Source organism: Nycticebus coucang, chromosome 2 (assembly GCF_027406575.1).
Source record: "Nycticebus coucang isolate mNycCou1 chromosome 2, mNycCou1.pri, whole genome shotgun sequence".
NCBI classification, from domain to species: Eukaryota; Metazoa; Chordata; class Mammalia; order Primates; family Lorisidae; genus Nycticebus; species Nycticebus coucang.
Genome location: NC_069781.1, coordinates 72,051,453 through 72,074,899, shown reverse-complemented (window position 1 = coordinate 72,074,899; position 23,447 = coordinate 72,051,453). Strand labels below are relative to the sequence as shown.

The 23,447-nt window shown below is 45.7% G+C and overlaps 1 protein-coding gene across 1 annotated transcript in view; it reads right to left on the bottom strand.

Moving 5' to 3' along the window:
• The window catches only part of GLDC (glycine decarboxylase), a 118,190-nt gene extending 108,697 nt beyond the window's left edge, over positions 1 to 9,493 (bottom strand). Inside the window, exons 1-2 of the mRNA XM_053573195.1 lie at positions 9,006 to 9,493; positions 8,376 to 8,454 (exon numbers count right to left, since the gene is read on the bottom strand). Coding sequence (XP_053429170.1) covers positions 8,376 to 8,454; positions 9,006 to 9,260 — 334 coding nt within the window. The 5' untranslated portion in view covers positions 9,261 to 9,493. The remainder of the gene's footprint in view (positions 1 to 8,375; positions 8,455 to 9,005) is intronic.
• Between the last annotated feature and the right edge of the window lie 13,954 nt (positions 9,494 to 23,447).

The window sequence follows — 23,447 nt, the reverse complement described above, 5'->3', positions numbered from 1 at the left end:
TAGTTGTGTGTAGTGGTGCATGCCTATAGTCCCAGTTTCTTGGGAGGCTGGGAAGAAGGATACATTGAACCTAGGAGTTTGAGGCTTCAGTAAGCTAGGATCACACCACTGCATTTCAGCATGACTCTTAAAAAGAAAAAAATGATACTTCATACAGACTGAGATTTCTAGTTGGCATTCTAGCTTTAAAAAGAAGATGGCTACAGCTCCAGCCATATACACCGAGGGTGGCAGGTTTGAACCCGGCCCCGGCCAGCTAAACAACAAGGACAACAGCAACAAAAAATAGCCGGGCATTGTAGTCACAGCTACTCAGGAGGCTGAGGCAAGAGAATCACTTCAGCCCAAGAGTTTGAGGTTGCTGTGAGCTGTGACAGCACAGCACTCTACTGAGGGCGACATAGTGAAACTCTGTCTCAAAAAAAAAAAAGAAACACTGGGCCAGGTGTGCAATGGCTTATGCCTGTAATCCCAGCACTCTGGGAGGCCAAGGCAGGTGGATTGCCTGAGCTCACGAGTTCAAGACCAGCCTGAGTTAGAGCGAGACCCTGCCTCTAAAAATGGCCCAGGCTAGTTGTGCCAGTCACCAGTAGTCCCAGCTACTTGGGAGCCTGAAGTAAGAGAATCACTTGAGCCCAGTAGTCTGAGGTTGCTGTGAGCTATAACTCCACGGCACTCTCCCGGGGGTAACAAAGTGAGAACTCTGTCTCAAAAAGAAGAAGAAGAAGAAACGCTGGTTATAATTTATTTTAGAATTAATTGTTTTTAAAATAAATATTTTTGGGCAGTGCCTGTGTCTCAGGGGGTAGGGTGCCAGCCCCATATACCGAGGGTGATGGGTTCAAACCCAGCCCTGGCCAGCTAAAACAGCAGTGGCAACTGCAACAAAAAAAGCTGGGCATTGTGGCGGGTGCCTATAGTACCAGCAACTTGGGAGGCTGAGGCAAGAGAAGCGCCCTAGCCCAAGAGATGGAGATTGCTGTGAGCTATAATGCCACAGCACTCTACCGAGAACGACAAAGTGAAATTCTGTCTCAAAAAAATAAATAAGTAAATAAAATAAAATAAACATTTTCGCCCCTCTACTTAGGATATATTTCTGAATATTCTCTAATGATTGACAGCATAATTGTTCTAAGAGGCCATCAATGATGATACTGCAACAATAAGTACTTCACTAATTCTGCTTTCCATAGTCCATTTTTGTCATTTCCTTTTTCTCAGGGAAGGTACTGCCTTTCCTTGAGTTTTTTCCTTAACAGATTTACAAAAAACATAGTCAATGCTGAAATATCATCTTTGCTCCCAAAAGAAGGTTTAGTTCAACTCCTAACTCTGTTTTAGAAATCCCTGTTTTTCTCTGTGTCTCTCTTCATGACTTTTCTGAACATTCATGACATTTTACACACAGTTCTCATGGCATCTGGAACTTTCTAATCTTCTGACTTAATTTATTAAGAAGGTGAGATGTCAGTTCCTTGAGGACAGTTACTATGTTTATTCAAATGTATGTTCCTCATAGTGCCTTGCAATCATAGATGGTCAATAAACATTTAACCACTTAGGCTACAGGGAGACTCTCCAAGGTATCAGTTTAGCAGGTATCCACCTAATAGGAATTAATGACAATGTAAGGACAAGACAGAGTCTGTTATGATGGACTGAATATACAAATGGACAATGGCCAGACCATATTTAAACACAGAACTTTACTCGTACCTATTCAGGAAGCTAATCACTTTATAATAAACAATCCAGGAAGCCAAGCTGCTACAATTAGACTTTCAGAAAGCCACATTGCTCTCTGTAGGGACAATTCAGGAAATTGAATATTAACTTCTATAACAATTGGACACAAATGGCCAGAATTTGGTTAACACCTGAAAGCTTCCCTAGTTTTTGTATGATTTCCAACTGAGGACCAACTAGACAAAAGCTAAACGTGTACTCGTAATCACATGGGATGCCCCATTTCCAGTTAACCCTCAGACAGCTTCCCCTTGTCAATAACCTCCAATCAGGACATCCTGAAGCCTTCCTTCTTTACCCACAATAAAAGGTTCTTCACTTCTGCCAAAATTCAAGTCTGACTCCCTTGATATAGCCAAGTTCAGAATATACAGCCTTTGCTCTTCTATTTGGCTGACCTTCATTTATCTCCACAGTTGTTTAATGAAAATCTATTGGAATCAGCCTAGTTAAATAAAGGTGAAATAATTCCAAGGAGCTGGGAATTTCAAGGGAGAGCCACGTCGCAGACTGGGCTATAGGCAGGACCTGCTGACCGGCAACATCCAGCTGGAAGACAACTGATAGCCACAGTGTTGGAACAGCTGCCTGGCTCTAGGTGCCCTTCTGGTCAGTTCAGCACAGGGCCCAACCTGACTGGGGTGACAAAGTCACTACCCACAGCTAAGTTACACAATGTCCCCTCCGCTCTGCTCACGGCCTTCCATTAACCCTTAGTTAAACATCACTCTAAAAAAAAAAAAATCACTCTAGAACACTCAGTTTGCACAAGTCCACTAAAAGTCTCATTCTGACAACTCAGCTTTGCAATTGTAGTTAGAGGGTTTAGTCTCTCCGCTCTCTTCCACAGCAATGTGCAACTTCATGTGAATTCTAATACCTGCGGCTTCTGTAAGGTTAGTTCGATCTAGTTTGGTCTAGTTACCTTGAGATGACATCACTGCAAAGATAGCATAGTTAGGCATACCACACCTAAAAGTGATTGACTTGTTTCATAAAGTGCTCTTAATTTTGTATTAATTATAAAATGACTACACAGTATTATACAGAATCCAAAACATGAAAAATAATGAAATCTAAATTTGGCTTGGCACCTGTGGCTCAAGCGGCTAAGGCGCCAGCCATATACACCTGAGCTGGCGGGTTCAAATCCAGCCTGGGCTGCCCAAACAACAATGACAGCTGCATCAAAAAATAGCTGGGCGTTGTGGCAGGTGCCTGTAGTCCCAGGTACTTGGGAGGTGGAGGCAGGAGAATCGCTTGAGCCCAGGAGTTGGAGGTTGCTGTGAGCTGTTATGCCATGGCACTCTACCCAGGGTGATAGCTTGAGGCTCTGTCTCAAAAAAAAAAAAAAAAAGAAATCTAAATTCATTCAGCTGGGCAAGGTGGCTCATGCCTGTAATCCTAGCACTCTGGGAGGCTGGGGCGGGTGGATTGCTTGAGCTCACGACTTTGAGACCAGCCTGAGCAAAAGTGAGACCCTGTCTCTACTAAAAATACAAAAACTGAGGCAAGAGGATCGCTTGAGCCCAAGAGTTGGAGGTTGCTATGAGCTATGACGCCACAGTACTCTACCCAGAGTGATAGCTTAAGACCTTCTCTCAAAAAAAAAAAAAAAAGCAGCTTGGTGCCCATAGCACAGTGGTTATGATGTCAGCCACACACATCGAGGCTGACAGGTTCAAACCCATCCTGGGCCAGCTAAACAACAATGACAACTGCGACAAAAAATAGATGGGTGTTGTGATGGGCACCTGTAGTCCCCGCTACTTGGGCAGCTGAGGCAAAAGAATTGCTTAAGCCCAAGAGTTTGAGGTTGCAGTGAGCTATGATGCCATGGTACTACCAAGGGCGACACAGTAAACTGTCAAAAAAAAAAGGCAATCTAAATTCACTCATAAAGGCACCGTTCAGAGAAACCAGTGTTCCCACGACATTTATCTTCATCTTGTGCGTGCGTGCACATGTGTATTTAAGAGTGTATGTGGCCAGAGAAGGGGGAATTCACTTGAATAGGATGGTGAGGTTTTGACCTGAGTCGCTTAGCTTGTTTCTCTGAATAATGACTTAGTAGAAAGCCAATTCATAATCAGGGTAATTTTTTCAAGGTACATTCTTAAGTGTACAAAAGGCAGGGGAACATTCTCAGTGATTGAAGAACTACCTGTACACTTCCCTGATTCTGTTGGGCCATTCTGTCCTGTACACACTGGTCTCTGTGGCTGCAGTCCCGCCTTCCCCCTTCACTCCCAACAGCCTTCTCCAGCCTCTGCTCATCCTTCAACAGGCAGCCTCCATACTGTACTTCCACGACCCCTTCCCTTGTCCTGGCAGCAGCCTGGGTGTTCCATACCTGTGGGCTCAAACAGCCACTTTTCCACAGGGGAAGTTGGCATATAGCAGAGTGATTCCATTCTTCCTGGGTTTGCGTACATCTGGAAAGTGAATACCTCAGGGAAGTCAACACAGGAGTTCCCTACTCTGTACTGCCACTACCTTGCACAGGACACAATGAAGGCAGTACAGAGTGGTGGCTGGAGTGTGGAGAGGTGGACTTCCTGTGTTTGAATTCTGCCTCCACAGCACACTAGCTGTGACCTTGGGCAAGTTAGATCTACTGTGTATACCATGTTTTTTGCATTTTTCTTTGTTTTTTGCATTTTTTAAACAAAAGTGTTAACACTAGTTTCCTCATAGGTTTGTAATAAGGATTAAATAAATTAATGTATGAAAATGCTATAAAGAGTGCCAGCGCATATTAGGCATCACAAAAATGTCTGAGATTATTGAATTATGCAAAAGAACTAGGCAAGTATCTCTTAACAACTCTCACAATCTGTACTTAGCATTGACAACATTTTTTTTTTTTTTGTAGAGACAGAGTCTCACTTTACTGCCCTCAGTAGAGTGCTGTGGCCTCACACGGCTCACAGCAACCTCCAGCTCCTGGGCTTATGTGATTCGCCTGCCTCAGCCTCCCGAGCAGCTGGGACTACAGGCGCCCGCCACAACGCCCAGCTATTTTTTTGTTGCAGTTCGGCCGGGGCTGGGCTTGAACCCACCACCCTCGGTATATGGGGCCGGCGCCCTACTCACTGAGCCACAGGTGCCACCCAGCATTGACAACATTTAAGAGTCTTAGAACTGGGCGGCGCCTGTGGCTCAAGGAGTAGGGCGCCGGTCCCATATGCCAGAGGTGGCGGGTTCAAACCCAGCCCCGGCCAAAAAAAAATCACAAAAAAAAAAAAAAAAAAAAGAGTCTTAGAACTAGGCCGGGCATGGTGGCTCATGCCTGTAATACAAACAACTGGAAGGCTGAGGCAAGAAGATTGCTTAAGCTCAGGAGTTCAAGACCAGGCATTAGAAGCTGAGGCAAGAGAATTGCTTAAGCCCAAGAGTTTGAGATTGCTGTAAGCTATGACACCATGAGATTCTAACAAGGGCGACAAAAAAAAAAAGTCCTAGAACTAGCTCTTATTACAGTTCTCTGTGTACAGGGCAAACAAATGTTTGGTTCTGATTCCTGTCTGACTACAATAGGCATGCACATGAACCATGCCACTTTGCAAAATTAAATGGAAATGCTACTACCAGGTTATATGTACAAATGTGATCTCCCCACGTGGGGAACATTCATAATCATGACATGTGCACACCTTAAGAGTCAAATATTCGGGCGGCACCTGTGGCTCAGCGAGTAGGGCACCGGCCCCATATATCGAGGGTGACGGGTTCAAACCCAGCCCTGGCTGAACTGCAAAACAAAAAAAATAGCCGGGCATTGTGGCAGGCACCTGTAGTCCCAGCTAATTGGGAGGCTGAGGCAAGAGAATCACCTAAGGCCAGGAACTGGAGGTTGCTGTAAGCTATGTGACGCCACGGCCCTCTACCAAGGGCGATAAAGTAAGACTGTCTCTACCAAAAAAAAAAAAAAAGAGTCGGGTGGCGCCTGTGGCTCAGTCAGTAAGGCGCCGGCCCCATATACCGAGGGTGGCGGGTTCAAACCCGGCCCCGGCCAAACTGCAACCAAAAAATAGCTGGGCGCCTGTAGTCCCAGCTACTTGGGAGGCTGAGGCAAGAATATCGCTTAAACCCAGGGGTTGGAGGTTGCTGTGAGCTGTGTGAGGCCACGGCACTCTACCGAGGGCCAGAAAGTCAGACTCTGTCTCTACAAAAAAAAAAAAAGAGAGTCAAATATTCATGCCTTCTGGATGCCTCCTCCTCCCCTCTGCACCAGCCCCAGCCCACTATTCCAAAAGTCAGCTTTGTTGGAGAGCATTCCAATTCAGGGCAAGGAGGGAGCAGGAAGGGAACTCCTGACTGTGCAATATTTTCCCTCTGAGTCACCTCAGACTAACCAGATGGAACCAGCCCAAAATGTCACAAAAACTGCTAGGTTTAAAGTTTACACTCAAGTTGCAAATTATGCTTCTCAGGAGGCTACTTCCAACGACAGAAAGGAGAACTGGAATCCTTTGATAGTCCAGTAAGTCAGCTGGAACCAAGTAGCTGAACTAAAAAAGGATAGACAACTTTGACATGTTTCCCAGGTTCTAAGGTGCTTGATTTTTTTTTTTTTTTTGGAGTATATATATATATTGCAAAAACAGCTAACCTAAAAATTCTCTGACTTTGAAAGTCTCAGGAAGACACTCATCAAATACTCACCTAAGGCTTGCTTTAAAAATACACAATCCTTCACTCTTCACATATCCAATGAATCAGGACTCTGATTTCCTTAAATTTGGATATATAAGGATATCAGCTATCCCTAGTTCAGTTCAACAAAATGTGCAGATTTCATTCTATGACCAAGTTCCCAGCCATTAAACATGAAACCAACAAGGACAGCAGTCCTCATTATGGCTTGAGCTACAGCATTAGCCCACAAACTGGACATTCTCCACATCTGCAGTCCTCCACTTTAAAACAAAATAAAAAGCTTACCATCTGCATGGTACATCCTTTCTATCATAGAAACAAAATAAAACAGCTGCATTCTTTACTTGACTCTAGAAATAAGAGATTTTTATCTACATGATTGAAAATGAGATATGCAGATGAGATTTTTTTTCTTTTTCTTTTCTTTTTTTATTTTTATTTTTTCTTGCAGATGAGGTTTCTTTTTTTTGGGGGGGAACAGTCTCACTATGTCACCCTGGGTAGAGTGCTATGGCATCACAGCTCACAGCAACCTCAAAATCTTGAGCTCAAGCTATTCTCTTGTCTCAGCCTCCTAAGTAGCTGGGACCACAGGTGCCCACCACAATGCCTGGCTATTTTGGGGTTGCAGTTTTCCTTGTTGCTTAGCAAACCCTGGCCAGGTTTGAATCAGCCAGCTCCAGTGTATGTGGCTGGCGCCCTACTCACTGAGCTATAGGCACTGAGCCGCAGTTGAGAATTTTTTTAGATCTTTATTTTTTAGAGACACAGAGTCTCACTTTGTTGCCCTCGGTAGAATACTGTAGCATCACAGCTCACAGCAACCTCCAGCTCTTAGGCTTAGGCCATTCTCTTGCCTCAGCCTCCCAAGTAGCTGGGACTATAGGCTCCAGCCACAACGCCTGCCTATTTCTTGTTACAGTTTGGCCAGGGCCAGGTTCAAACCCGCCACCCTCGGTATATAGGGCTGGCGCCCTACCCACTGAGCCACAGGTGCCCCCTTTTTAAGAGCTCTTTAGCTTTGCCTGTGTTCTTGATTTGTGGATTCTTCTCTCACTCTATGGAAGTCAAATACTCACATAAAGGGTGGCATCTGTGGCTCAGTGGGTAGGGTGCAGCCCCATATACCGGGGGTGGAGGTTTTGAACCCGGCCCAGGCCAAACTGCGACAAAAAAATAGCCAGGCATTGTGGCAGACGCCTGTAGTCCCAGCTATTTGGGAGTCTGAGGCAAGAGAATGGCCTAAGCCCAAGAGCTGGAGGTTGCTGTGAGTCCTGTGACATCATGGCACTCTACCCAGGGTGACAAAGTAAGGCTCTGCCTCTTAAAAAAAAAAATACTCACATAAAGGCACTAAAAGACAATCTTAGACCTTTAAAAACATTTTAAATACAAAACAAAATTCTAAGAAAGTATCGGTAAACTGATTTCTTAACCAAATGTAAATCTTTTCTAGAATAATCGGATCTCAAAAGCACTACTTCCTTTCAGTTGATAAGTAATAAAAATGTGGATGTGAGGTAAGAAAGCAAATGTGAAGCTAACATGACACAAAGAACCTTGGGCTAGGGAGGCCAGAAGCATGGGTCTCCTCCCATTTTGGTCACTTTTCAGTTTCTTTTTCCTTTCTGAAAGGATCCTGATGACACCTCTCCACCCACAGGATTAGAGAGCCTCACCCAGGTTAAAGGGTGCCTGGGGAGTGAGAAGATCTCCACAAAACCTGGGAGAAGTTGGCAGGGGCCTTAAGATAATTACCAAAGAGGCCACTATGTGTCACCTCCCTCCTAAGGGATGAAAATATCCCACCCTGTCCCTGCCAGAAGGTACCTACTGTTTTATTTTTATCCATATATTGCTAGTCCTGAGCAATCAATCCTACCCCAGAGCTGGAACTTCAGAGACCACAAAAGGCAAATAGGCCAGAACAAGCCGAGTGTAAGGGAGCCCTCCCAGCCACTTACAAACAGGGTCTTCCATTTTCAAGGGCCTTTTCAAACGGATGCTGGCAGGGACCGTCTTCTCGATCAGTTCATCAATGCTCTAAAATTAAAACACAAGGCAGAGGAAAGGGCCGCTGAGAGTCTCTTCTGCATCTACAAAGGCTTGTGGGAACGTTCTTTAAATCGCCTAATTAGCTTTTCTTTTTAAAAATAAAAGGATTCAGAGACGAGAGAGAGAGAGATGGAAAACTTTGAGTGAACCAGAAATCACTATGAGGAAAGAAAATCACGAAGGGAGGGGGGGACTCGGCCACTCCGGTTGGACTTCAGTCGACAACCAAAGACAACCGGATAAGCCCAGGGGGTCTTCCTCCTCCTCTTGCCGAGTTGGGGCTCATCCGCAGGCCCACTGGGGTTGAAGGTGGTTTTAAAATGCACAGTCTGAGGCACGAAGACTGAATACAGGAGAAAGTAAAAGGAAGGGAGAAAGCGATGGGACGCATAGCGCGAGCTGGCTCCCACACCAGGGCCGGGGACCGGGCTGCGGGTCCCACGCGGGCGCAGAGCTCAGGGCGGGAGCTCGGAGGCCGCACCCGGAGAAGTCCTGCGGGGCGGAGGGGAGGCCGCGGAGGGCCAGATGAAGGTCCTTACCTCCAACCCCAGGGCCTGTAGCATCTCCCTCTGGTCTTTGTCCCCAGGGCCGATGTGCCTCCGAGCGAAGTCGTCGTGCCTGGGCAGGAGACGCTCGAGGACGCGCGAGGCCCCAGGCGCGCCGTTGTCCCCGCCACCGCTACTGCTGTCCCGGACCAGCGGCGCCCAACGTAGCCCCGTGCTCCCAGCCAGGCGGCCGCCACCCCCAGCTCCGCGACCCAGGCGCAGCCCCCAAGCCCTGGCACACGACTGCATGGCCCCGGCCACCCCCCTTTGCCCCAGCCCGCGAGAATCAGCCGCGCTCTGGGCCCCCCTTCTGGCCTCGGTCCCCCTGGTGGCAGCTCCGTCCCGGCCTGGAACCCCTTTCTGGAGGACCGGCGGCCGAGCAGATGAACGGACACTTGGGGGCAATGAATGGGCGCCGCGCTCAATCAGGACAGTTGCGCAAAACTTGTGGCTCCACCCAAGGCACCTGCTCCGCACACTTTAAGCGTCGCTCTGGAGGTGGGAGGTGGGATGGGGCCAGAAAGCCCTTGGCCAATGAAGTGGACGGAGAAGCGGGGGCGGGACTGTCTTCGCCCCCGCCCCCTCTCCATACCCCTTTCTCTAAAGCCCCTCCGGGGATTCGCTTCTCCCAGCCTGCGGCTAGCTGTGCGGTGTTAAGGCTTCATCTACCGCTGATGCCCGGGGCCTGGACGCGCTGTACTGATCTGGCTCGAAATCAGGTCGGACAGCCCCAAGGCCCTGAGCGAAGTTCCTGGAGGGACTCAGATGAGACAGAAGATGATTCCCACAGGGAGGCCATTCTCAGAGTTGGTTAGTCTCCATTTGTTAATTTTAGGGTATCTTTCCTTGTCATATCTCATGGAGACTAATATGAATAGATGAGGAGTTTTTAATAGTTGTGGGATCTTTAGCCAGTCACTCAGCCTTTCTGAGCTTCAGTTTTCTCATCACATAGAGTTAGACGGGATTTTAAAAAGAGATTGTAGGGTGGCGCCTGTGTCTCAAAGGAGTAGAGCGCCGGCCCCATATGCCAGAGGTGGCGGGTTCATATCCAGCCCGGCCAAAAAACTGCAAAAAAAAAAAAAGAGAGAGAGAGAGAGATTGTAGTACATGGAAGGCACTGGCATAACAGCCGACTTGAACTTCCTCCATCAATGGATCTATAGATGTACTGTACCTACATTTGGCACACACATACAAGTGTATGTATGCGAAAGATAGGCCTGGCCTGGTGGCTCACAACTGTAACCCTAGTGCTCTGGGAGGCTTAGGTGGGAAGACTCTGAGCTCAAGAGTTTCAGACTAGCCTGAGCTATAGTGAAACCCCTCACTCTACTAAAAATAGGAAAATTAGCAGCCATTGTGTCTGACACCTGTAGTCCCAGCTACTGGGAGACGGAGGCAAAAGGATTTCTTGAGCTAAGGAATCTGAGGTTGCTGTGAGCTAGACTGAAGCCAGGGCACTCTATCCTGGAGCAATAGAGCAAGGCTCTGTCTCAAAACAAACAAACAAACACAAAAAAAAAAAAATAAGATAATAAGATATCATACATTTTGTGTTATCATCTTAGAAAGTTAAGTATCTAGGACAGCGCCTGTGGCTCAAGGAGTAGGGTGCCAGCCCCATATGCTAGAGGTGGTGGGTTCAAACCCAGCCCCGGCCAAAAACCGCAAAAAAAAAAAAAAAAAAAAAAAGAAAGAAAGTTAAGTCTCTAAACCTGGAATTTGGAATTTTTGTAAATTTAAGATTGCTAGCTGTCTTAGGAGAGTTTTAGCAAGAGAATGGACTTTCAGAATTCCAATTCTCTTTCTAATATGGGGAAGAGAAGGAAAGAACATTACTAATACTTAACACCAGGGTGTCCTCTCCCTTCCTTTCTTCTCCTTTGCCCACTTTGGGTTCTGTCACTAACAGACACAAGACTATCCAGAGAGGCAGAAAGTTGAAATGGAAAAGAGGGCAGGAAAGCATACAATGAAGAACAGTAGGCAAAATGTCTACGTATGTCAGGGAGAGGCAGGTAGTGAGCTAGGAGGGTTGGTTGAATGTCTCTGAAAAGTTTTTCATCTATTTGGAATTGAAATTACAGCCTTCAAAAAAGTTAGGAGAGGCTGGGCACCGTGGCTAACACCTGTAAACCTAACACTCTGGTAGGCCGAGGCGGTGGATTGCTTGAGCTCAGGAGTTCAAGACCAGCCTAAGCAAGAGCCAGACCCTGTCTCTCCTGAAAGATAGAAAAACTTAGGCTTACTTTGTGCACTGTGCCTGTAGTCCCAGCTGCTGGTGAAGATCACCTTGGAGTTTGAGATTGCCGTGGGGTAGGTGGACATCAGGGCACTCTAGCCTGGGCAACTGAGATCTCGAACAACAACACCCCTCTTGATGGGAGAGGCGTCTGTCGCTCAAGGAGTAGGGCGCCAGCCCCATATACACACCCCAGAGGTGGCAGGTTCAAACCTGGCCCCAGCCAAAAAAAAATATACAACAACAACAAAAAAAATCTCTTGACTTCTATTGCTGCAGGAGGAATGTATTTACTAATTAGACCCATTGTGTGGTCCTGTGGATTGTTAAATTTGCACACAAGTTGAATTTGCAGCCTTATTCCATCTCTGTATGTGAAAGTTTGGGCAGACTTGAAATGAAGACTGTAATATTGTGAAATATATGACCAGTCTTTATCCATTTCCTGCCCTACAATGCATAAAACCTTTAGATTCTCCAGTCTTTTTGTATGTTAATGATGGCTGATAGCTTTAAGCTAGGGCCAGTGACCAGAGAGAAAAGATGTGAATGGAAATAGAAAAGATGTTGGGATCTTCAGTATCACCCATCAACCTTCCAGGAGTGAAGAAGGACCGAAGGTCAAGTTGATTATCAGTGACCAGTGGTTTAATCAATCATCCTTATGTAATGAAACCCCCATAAAATCCAAGAGGATAGGATTCTGAGAGCTTCTGGATAGCTGAACATACCAAGGTTCCCAGAGGTTAGTGTGTCCACAGGCATGGGAAGCTCTGTGTCCTTTCCCACATACGTCACCTTATCCTCTTCATTTATATGTTTTATAATGTCCTTTATAATAAACTGGTAAACATATGTCTTTCTCTGTTAAATGCTCCATCAAATTAACCAAATTCAAAGAGGGGGTTGTGGGAACCCCAGCTTGAAGCCAATTGGTCAGAAATTTCAGAGGCCCACTGATGTCAGCAGGAGGTGGAGTGGGGAGAGGAGTGAAGGGACAGTCTTGGGGTCTGAGCCCCCAACTTGTGAGATCTGGCACTTTTTCCAGGCAGATAGTATCATAACTAAATTAGAGAACACCCAGTTGGTGTCCTTTGTTTGTTGGTTGGTTTTTTTTTTGTTTTTTTTTTTTTGAGACAGGGTTTTACTTTGTTGCCCCTGGTAGAGTGCCATGAACTCACAGTTTCTAGCAACCTCAAACTCTTGGGGTTAAGCGATTCTCTTGTTTCAGCCTCCCAAGTGGCTTGGACTACAGGTGCCCACCACAACACCCAGCTATTTTTAGAGATGAGGTCTCACCCTGGCTCAGGCTGGTCTCGAACCCATGAGCTTACCCATGTATATCTATTTGACATATAACTGTATTGCCAGCACACAGCAATACAGTTGCTGTGGGCAATCCACTCACCTCAGCCTCCCAGAGTGCTAGGATTACAGGCTTGAGTCACCGTGCCCAGCCCCAGCTGGTGTCTTTTGCAGAATTGATGGCTCACGTGGCGGTAGGGAACCCCCAGCCCTACATTTGGTCACAGAAGTCTTCTGTGTTGATTATTGTTGTGTTGGTGTGAGAGTAGAGGAGGAACACAGTTTGAGTATTTTTCAAAAAAATGGACATTTTGACAGTATGGAATGAATTTTATTATCTTGAACCCCTGACTCCCACTGAGTAACCAATCCCTCTTTCCCTCTTTGAAAGTGGGGCCATATCTTGCTCTAAGACGTTGTAATGACGTTTCTAAAAACATTAACCAGCAACAGAACACCAATGCTCCTTTGCTTCCAGGCCCACAACGTGAATCAGATAATACCCTGTTTCCCTGAAAATAAGACAGTGTCTTATTTTAAGGTGTGCTCTCAAAGATGCGCTAGGTCTTATTTTCAGGGGACGTCTTATCTTTCCTGTAAGTAGGTCTTATTTTCAGAGGATGTCTTATTTTCGGGGAAACAGGGCAGCAGGGGAGGAACCTTCACAGGGAAAGCATTAGGACAAGTACAGAACAGGGTAAAAAGGAAAAGAAAAGTGGGCAGTTGCTGAGACAAACTGAACAATTTCTGAGACAGAGGAAACCGTTCCTTAGCTTAGATATGAACAGGGTAGGGAAGATAAACTAATCTGGGCCACTACAAAAGCAGAACTAGCCAAGATTGTCCTTAGAAAGTGTTACAAATTTAGGGTGGCGCCTGTGGCTCAGTGGGTAGGGCGCCGGCCCCATATACCGAGGTGGCAGGTTCGAACCCACTCCTAGCCAAACTGCAACAAAAAATAACTGGGCATTGTGGTAGGTGCCTGTAGTCCCAGCTACTCAGGAGGCTGAGGCAAGAGAATAGTCTAAACCCAAGAGCTGGAGGTTGCTGTGAGCTGTGACACCACAGCACTCTACCGAGGGTAATAAAGTGAGACTGTCTCTAAAAGAAAGTATTCGGTTCAGTGCCTGTGGCTCAAGTGGCTAAGGCGCCAGCCACATACACCTGAGGTGGCGGGTTCGAATCCAGCCCATGCCTGCCAAACAACAATGATGGCTGCAACCAAAAAATAGCCAGGCATTGTAGTAGGTGCCTGTAGTCCCAGCTACTTGGGGGGCAGAGGCAGGAGACTCGCTTGAGCCCAGGAGTTGGAGGTTGCTGTGAGCTGTGATGTCATAGCACTCTACCCAGGATGACAGCTTGAGGCTCTGTCTCAATAAAAAAAAAAAAAGAAAGTGTTGAAATTTAGGCCAGGTGCAGTGATTCATTCTTGTAATCCCAGCACCCTTGAGGCCGAGGTGGACAGATCAACTTAGCTCGCAGAGTTCAAGACCAGCCTGAGCAAGAACAAGACCTTGTCCCTAAAAATAGCCCGGGCATTGTGGTGGGCGCCTGTAGTACCAGCTACTTGGGAGGCTGAGGCAAGAAGTTTACTTGAGCCCAAGAGTTTGAGGTTGCTGTGAGCTATGAAGCCATCCATGGCACTCTACCGAGGGCCACAGAGTCAGACTGTGTCTCAAAGAAGAAAAAAAAGAAAGAAAAATGCATCAACATCAAAAACAGGTGGAGCAAAGCTAGGAATTGGAGAATAAATAAAAGGGAAAAATTCATAAGGGGTCCCCCCTCATTTGTGAGGGAGAGGCCCACACCTTCCTCTTAGTGTTTTCTATCTGCTTATAAACTTGTGTGTTCTATATAATTTTAAAAAATAAAACTTTTCTGGGCGGCGCCTGTGGCTCAGCGGGTAGGGCGCCGGTCCCATATGCCGGAGGTGGTGGGTTCAAACCCAGCCCCGGCCAAATTAAAAAAAAAAAAAAAAAAAAAAAAAAAATAAAACTTTTCTGTCAAATTGCTTCTGCTGCCAGACTTCCTCTTTTCCCACCGGCTCTGCTGCTACTCCTTGGTTTTCTGTTTTTTGTGCCTCCAAGACAAAGTGCTTGTTTAGGACACCCAAGGCATAGAAGCAGAGGTGTGACAGGAACTCAGGGAGGGCCCTCTGAGCCTAACCACCTTGGTAACTTCTCATTCTTTCCCTTCATTACTCTTTCAGCAGTGCACAGCTAATAATTTGTTTATTGTTTGTTTCCTTCTCCAGGCTACAAGTTCTATGAGGGCAAGATCTCATCTATTTCATATACAACTGTATTGCCAGCACACAGCAATAGCCAGCTAAATATTTGTTAGAGAAATGAATGGATGAGGAGCTATTAATCTGGAATGAAAAGGGGGCACCCACCACAAACAAGCTGACAGCAAAGAATCTTTTTTTTTTGTTTGTAGAGACAGAGTCTCACTTTATGGCCCTTGGCAGAGTGCCGTGGCCTCACACAGCTCACAGCAACCTCCAACTCCTGGGCTTAAGCGATTCTCTTGCCTCAGCCTCCCGAGTAGCTGGGACTACAGGCGCCTGCCACAGCGCCCGGCTATTTTTTGGTTGCAGTTTGGCCGGGACGGGTTTGAACCTGCCACCCTCGGTATATGGGGCCGGCGCCTTACTGACTAAGCCACAGGCGCCACCTGACAGCAAAGAATCTTGCTGGGAGATGACAAGGGCAAGCTTCTTCTGAGAAGAGGTGTTGGAAATGAGAAGAACCGAAAGGTGGAGTCAGGCCTCAGGGAAAAACAAAAGGGATGACATGGTGGGAGAGGCATGCCTTTGGGAAATTGATAACCAGGTATTTTTGTTGTTGTTCAATAAAGTTATATTTTTCCAAATATATGGTTGGTTGGACCCTGTTCATGCATCTCCACCAGCAGCTGGGGCATCTCCACCCTTGGTATTTCTGGTGTAAATTACTTGAGCTCTGTGCTTTGAAAGAGCACAGTTTGGTAAGTCCTTTACTAAGGAGCTCCTGAAGGGCTGCTCTGGCCAGGGAACCTCCAATCTTCAGTCTCTCAGAGACCACAGCTGGAGTGATAAGCTTATAGTTGGGAACTTCCTTTCAGAGTTTGTCATACGTAGCTTTGTCAAACAAGACTAGGTTGTTGAGCTTGTCCCGAGCTTTGCCTTTGGACCACTTCTTTTTGGCCTTGCCTCCAGATTTGTTCACTGGATCTTTGTCTTTCTTGGCCAACTTTCCGGCATCTTTCTTCTTCTTGTCATCCTTGGGCAGCATTGCGAAGCCCAGAGAGGAGCTGCCACTACCACAACCTGGCTAAGATGGATAATGGTATTTTGAACAGAGAAATGTACCCTCAGTGGAATGGCAAAAACTAGCAATTGCTATGTATCAACATCATAAATGATTGTGAAACAAATCTGGAAACAAGTAAGAATGCTCACAACAGGGAGGCGCCTATGGCTCAAAGGAGTAGAGCACAGGAGGTGGTGGGTTGAAACCCAGCCCCAGCCAAAAACTGCAAAAAAAAAAGAATGCCCACAACCAACATTTTTTTTTTCCAGAGATAGAGTCTCACTTTGTCACCCTTGGTAGAGTGCCGTGGTGTCATAGATCACAGCAGCCTCAAACTCTTGGGCTCAAGTGATTTTCTTGCCTCAGCCTCCCAAGTACCTGGGACTACAGGCGCCCCCACAACACCCAGCTATTTTTTTTAGAGATAAGGTTGCAATCTGCCTCAGGCTGGTCTCGAACCTGTGAACTCAGGCAATTCACCCTCTTCGGCCTCCCAGAGTGCTAGGATTACAGACATGAGCCACCTCACCCCACACACCCAACATATTTATTTAACATTTTTTTGGAAATCACAGCCAGGTAGTAAATTAAAGTTTGAAACTTCATTAAGGAGTATAAAGTGCTGGATAAAAGAAGCAAAAATTTATTATGTGTGAACTATTTGTAAATCAAAATAATCAATTGAGGGATGGGGAGAAAAATATCAGCTGGCTTAGCGCCTATGGCTCAAGCGGCTAAGGCGCCAGCCACATACACCTGAGCTGGCAGGTTCGAATCCAGCCCGGGCCTGCCAAACAACAATGACAGCTGCAACCAAAAAAAAAAAAAAAAAATAGCTGGGCATTGTGGCAGGCGCCTGTAGTCCCAGCTACTCCGGAGGCTGAGGCAGGAGAATCACCTAAGCCCAGGAGTTGGAGGTCGCTGTGAGCTGTGTGATGCCACAGCACTCTACCGAGGGCAAGGTTTGAGTAGCTTTTTTGCTTACTTTAGCAATAATCTCTTAGAAAGTGCAATGACTTACCCCACTCCGTGGCTCATACCTGCAATCCTAGCACTCTGGGAGGCTGAGGAAGGTGATGCGCTCAAGCTTACAAGTTTGAGACCAGCCTGAGCAAGGGAGAGACACTGTCTCCAAAAATGCAGCTGGGTTTTGTGGTGGGTTCCTGTAGTCCCAGCTACTTAGAAGGATGAGGCAAGAGGATCACTTGAGCCCAAGTGTTTGAGGTTGCTGTGAGCTATGACACCATAGCACTCTACCCAGGGTGACAAAGTGAGACTCTGTCTCAAAAACAAAAACAAAGTGCAATGACAAAGTAGCTGGGAGTAATCTTAACACTATTGAAGATTTATATTACAAGCCAGAGGAGGCAGCTCACACTTGTAATCTTAGCACTCTGGGAGGCCCAAGCAGCTGGATTGCTTGAACTCAGGAGTTCCAGACCAGCCTGAGCAAAAGCAAGACCCCATCTCTACTAAAAATAGAATAACTAGGGTGGCACCTGTGGCTTAAAGGAGTAGGGTGCCGGCCTCATATATTGGAAGTGGTGGGTTCAAACCCAGCCCCAGCCAAAAGCTGCAAAAAAAAAAAAAAAAAAAAAATGGAATAACTAACCTGGCATCCTGGTGGGCACCTGCAGTCCCAGCAACTTAGGAGGCTGAAGCAAAAGGAATGCTTGAGCCAAATAGTTTGAGGTTGCTATGAGCTTTGATGATGCCACAGCACCCTACCCAGGTCTACACAATGAGAATCTGTCTCAAAAAAAAGAAAAATTGGGAGCGGGGAGGATGGCTGGAGGGAGGGTAAATGGTGGGACCACACCTATGGCGCATCTTACAAGGGTACATGTGATATTTACTAAATGTAGAATATAAATGTCTTAACACAATGACCAAGAAAATACTGTAAAGGGGGCGGCGCCTGTGGCTCAGTTGGTAAGGCGCTGGCCCCATATACCGAGGGTGGCGGGTTCAAACCCTGCCCCGGCCAAACTGTAACCAAAAAATAGCTGGGTGTTGTGGCGGGCGCCTGTAGTCCCAGCTACTCGGGAGGCTGAGGCAAGAGAATCACTCAAGCCCAGGAGTTGGAGGTTGCTGTGAGCTGTGTGAGGCCATGGCACTCTACTGAGGGCCATAAAGTGAGACTCTGTCTCTACAAAATAAATAAATAAATAAATAAAAAATAAAAGAAAATACTGTAAAGGCTATGTTAACCAGTTCAATGAAAATATTTCAAATTGTATATAAAACCAGCACATTGTACCCCAGGATTGCATTAATGTACACAGCTATGATTTAATAAAAACAATTATATTATAGAAACAAAGTATCTTCTTGTAATCCAAGTACCCTGGGAGGTTAAGGCCGCAAGACCCCACCTCTATTAAAAAACTAGTGGGGGTGGAGGAGGGGCGTAGCACAGTGGGTAGGGCATCACCCACATACACCGAGGCTGGCAGGTATGAACCTGGCACAGGCCAGCTAAAACAACAATGACAACTGCAACAACAAAAACAGCCGGGGCAGTGCCTGTGGTTCAGTGAGTAGGGCACTGGCCCCATATACCAAGGGTGGCAGGTTCAAACCTGGCCCCAGCCAAACTGCAACAACAACAACAAAAAAATAGCTGGGCATTGCATTGTGGCGGGCGCCTGTAGTCCCAGCTATTTGGGGACTGAGGCAAAAGAATCACTTGAGCTGGCTCGGCGCCTGTGGCTCAAGTGGATAAGACGCCAGCCACATACACCTAACCTGGCGGGTTCAAATCCAGCCCAGGCCCACCAAACAACAATGACGGCTGCAACCAAAAAATAGGCAGGTGTTGTGGTGGGTGCCTGTAGTCCCAGGTACTTGGGAGATGGAGGCAGGAGAATCGCTTGAGCCCAGGAGTTGGAGGTTGCTGTGAGCTGTGATGCCACAGCACCCTACCCAGGGAGACAGCTTGAGGCTCTGTCTCAAAAAAAAAAAAGAAAAGAAAAACTAGCTGAGGATTGTGACATGAGCCGATAGTCCCAGCCCTCAGGCGACTGAGACAAGAGGATGACTTGAGCTCAATAGGTTGAGGTTGCTGAGAACTATGATGACACCATGGCACTTTATTCAGGGTGACAGAGTGAAATTCCAGCTCCAAGAAAACCCACCAAAAATGTTCTAAGAGGCATGAAATAATATTTTAATAAATTTTGATACATACGACAATCCCACAAGGAAAACCTGCATATAGTAAAAAATGTCACTTCCACACAAAACATAAATTCCAAATATATATGTACGTATCATTTATGATATATAATTATCTAAAAGTCTTAGACCAGGCGTGGTGGCTCATGCCTGTAATCCTAACACTCTGGAAGCTGAGGCGGGTGGATTCTGAGGTCACAGGTTTGAGACCAGCCTGAGCAAGAGCGAGACCCCATCTCTAAAGGCGCCTGTATTCCCAGCTACTTGGGAGGCTAAGGCAAGAGAATGGCTTGAGCTGAAGAATTTGAGGTTGCTGTGAGTTGTGTTGCCACATCACTCTACCGAGGGTGACACAGTGAAACTCTGTCTCAAAAAAATATATATATATAGTCATAAAAATATACTACATAATTAAATATGTAATACATAATTGTATACAATGATGATATAACACATAGGTGTTTATAATTAACTATTATAATATGTAATATATGTATGTATACTGTATAGAGCATTATATAACATACAGCACTTTATATAAATTTATATATGTATATATCTGTACATATATGTATATATCTTAATTGAAATCGAAAGAATCGTGGCTATAATCATCCCCTATACATCCTCAGCTCTCACCACATACTTAGCATCAACATTCTCCTATTGGTGGCAGAAAGTGAGGTCTCCTACCTAAAACAGTGTTCTCACAAAAAATCTCACATATCTTTATATACCAAAATATCACACTGTACCCCACAAATAAGTATAATAATTATGTGTCAATTAAACTAATCTTATTTTATTTATTTTTTCTGGAGACGGAGTCTTACTTTGTCACCCCTGGTAGAATGCCATGGCATCATAGCTCACAGAAACCTCGAACTCCTGGGCTCAAGTGATACTCCAGTCTCAGCTTTCCAAGTAGCTGGGACTACAGGCACCCACCACAACGCCCGGCTATTTTTAGAGATGGGGTCTCACTCTTGCTCAGGCTGATCTCAAACTCCTGAGCTCAAACAATCCACCCGTCTAGGCTTCCCAGAGCGCTAGGATTACAGGCATGAGCCACCGTGCCCAGCCTAAACATTTTTTTAAATCCTACGTTTTTGTTTTTGTTTTTGTTTTGAGACAGAGTCTCACTTTGTTGCCCTCAATAGAGTGCAGTGGCATAAGAGCAGAAGGAAACCTCAGACTCTTGGTCTTAATTGATTCTCTTGCCAGAATCGCTAAGAGTTTGAGGTTGCTGTGAGCTGTGACGCCACAGCACTCTCTCTATCTGGGGTGACACAGACTGTCTCAAAAAAAAAAAAAGCCGCCCCATTTCATTTCCATCCCCAGCAGAACACTGTCATTTCATTTGGAATGGCATTCCGTTTCGTGATGTGTTTCAAACAGAGTTCAGAATCTGCATCTCAGTTCAGCATAAATCTATTGAGCTTTAAAATGTATTTGAAGTAATATTTAAATAGGCATTTAAAATTATGAATTAGATGTTTTTAAATTTATGCATAGTAATTTTGCACTGTAAAATAACTCCCTCCCCATTCCTTGTCTGCCATTCTGAATGTGCTTATTAAAATATTTTTTTTAACATAAAAAAAAAATTGATTCTCTTGCCTCAGCCTCATGAATAGCTGGGACTACGGGCACCAACCACAAAACCCCAGCTATTTTTAGAGATGGGGTCTCCCTCTTGCTCAGGCTGGTCTCAAACTCCTGAGCTCAGGCACTCCACCTGCCTTGACCTCCCAGAGTGCTGGGATTACAGGCATGGGCCATCATGCCCAGCCAAATCCTATATATTTTATGATCCTCTGGTATCTTCTAAACTATATGGTAATGCTTAGAGACGAGGGTCACACTTTTTATTAACAATAATTCAGCACTAGTATTAGGGAGAAGTATTACTTGTTGGAGTCGTGTTGCCTGAATTGAAATCCTGTGTTCACTGCTCACTGGCTATCCTGGGTTAATTTAAAACCAGACTTGTCAACTCCAAAGCAGAGATGAAAATAGTCTCCAGTTCAAGCCTTGGTGTGTGTCACACTTTATGGGGGCAACACATGATTGCAAGAGGGACTTTACCTAACAATTGCAATCAGTGTAACCTGGCTTATTGTACCCTCAATGAATCCCCAACAATAAAAAAAAAAAAAAAGAAGAAGCAAATGAGATGTTACACACAGAACAGTTAATGAAACTAAATTCTGTAAGTATTAGCAAAACATTTGGAAATGCAAAAGTGATTTTATTTTGCAGTGTTTTGTGCCACTGGGTTAGGAAAAGGGCTGGGGGAAAAAAAAGAGTAATTGTCTTTTTTGAGCACTTCTGTGCACAGCCCACTTTATGACTGGGAGAAGAAAACTTGAAAGGACAGGACGCCTACAATAAGGGGTTCTTGTCTGTCTGGCTACGGACACTATCATAGATGATAGAGGGAAGAACAGGAACCCCCAGATCATAGTCACCTGGTGAAACAACCTGGGAAGGTCAGTGTACTGTTGACTCTCAGTATTTGTGATCAGATTGTGTCCAGGACACCTGGTAATACCAAAATCCACAAGTGCGGGTGGCGCCTGTGGCTCAGTGAGTAGGGCGCCGGCCCCATATACTGAGGGTGGCAGGTTCAAACCCAGCCCCGGCTGAACTGCAACCAAAAAATAGCTGGGCATTGTGGCGGGCGCCTGTAGTCCCAGCTGCTCAGGAGGCTGAGGCAGGAGAATCGCTGAAGCCCAAGAGCTGGAGGTTCCTGTGAGTCCTGTGACATCATGGCACTCTACCGAGGGCGGTAAAGTGAGACTCTGTCTCTACAAAAAAATAAAAAATAAAAATAAAATCCACAAATGCTCAAATCCCATGTATAAAATAGTGTACAGTCACCATAGTGGCTCCAATCTATAATCTGCCTTTTACTGCAGACATCCAACTAAGAACTATGAAGGGTAGAGAGAAAATTATTTTTCCTCCCTTACAGCACTCAACAGGAAAAGACCCTTGTTCATCTTTTTTTTTTTTTGAGACAGACTCTCACTTTATCGTCCTCGGTAGAGAGCCATGGCGTTACAGCTCATAGCAACCTCCAGCTTTTGGGCTTAAGCGATTCTCTTGCCTCGGCCTCTGAAGTAGCTGAGACTACAGGTGCCTGCCACAACGCCAGGCTGGTTTTTTTGTTGTTGTTCTTGTTGCAGTTTGGCTGGGATCAGGTTAAAACCTGCCACCCTCGGTATATGGAGCCGGTGCCTTACCCACTGAGCCACAAGCACCCCCCACCAGGGAAAGACTCTTAATCAAATCTCCCTTTCTTGAGTTGAGCACGCGTTCCCTTCTGATTCCTATTATAGGCAAAAAGAAACTGACTGACATTTACAGAGGGCCCACTATCTGCCTCGTGCTTTCATGCATATTAAGGAATCCCAGAGAAGTAGAGTGTTTGGCCCAAGGTCACAAAGCTGGAAAGTAGGGGTGGGAGTGAAGCTTTAGCATCTAGATCCCAAGCCCTACAATCTCTGCCAAATACTCTTTTTTTTTTTTTTCCAAATGAATATGAGATACCAGAAGTGAGGAAGACTCTAAGTGAATGCCAACATATTATTATACATGGTTTAATGCCATGCAGTGAACCCTCAGATCTCATTTCCTGAAGGGGAGATTATGACATACATAGATTGTGAATTCCCAATAAAGAGCCAACAAGAATGGCTCTCTCAAGAGAAGCAGAATAGGGCAGCGCTCATAGCTCAGTGAGCAGGGCTCCTGCCACATACACCCAGGCTGGCGTCTTCAAACCCTGCCCCGGGCCAGCTAAACAATAACAACTGCAACAACAACAACAATAGCCGGGCGTTGTGGCGGCAGCACCTGTAGTCCCAACTACTTGGAAGGCTAAGGCAAGAGAATCGCGTAAGCCCAAGAGTTTGAGGTTGCTGTCAGCTTTGACACTAGGGCACTGAACCCAGGGCGACAGCTTGAGACTCTGTCTCAAAAAAACAAAAAAGAGAAGCCGAAGAGTAGAGAAATTTAAATGCAAGGCTGCTCCCTGAATTTTCCTGGGTGGGATCGAAGAGCAGGGAAGAGATACCAGTGTAGCCCCCTCCAAAAACATAGTTTCCCACTATCTACCAGTGAGAGATATATTTGTGTTAAATAGTTTCTCCTTTAAAAGCAGTTATTATATTGTCAAGCCTCATTAACAAATCAATACGACTTCCTTTAAACAAAGGATCTATTTAGCTCTTAACTAAGGCTTTGTAAGGGTCCAGCTACAGGACCCAGATTTCATTTAGAACAAATTTATGAAACAAATACAAGTCTTCATTTATTAAAATTAAAGAAGGAGGCGGGTTTATTTATTTATTTATTTATTTTGAGACAGAGCCTCAGGCTGTCCCCCTGGGTAGAGTGCTATGGCATCAC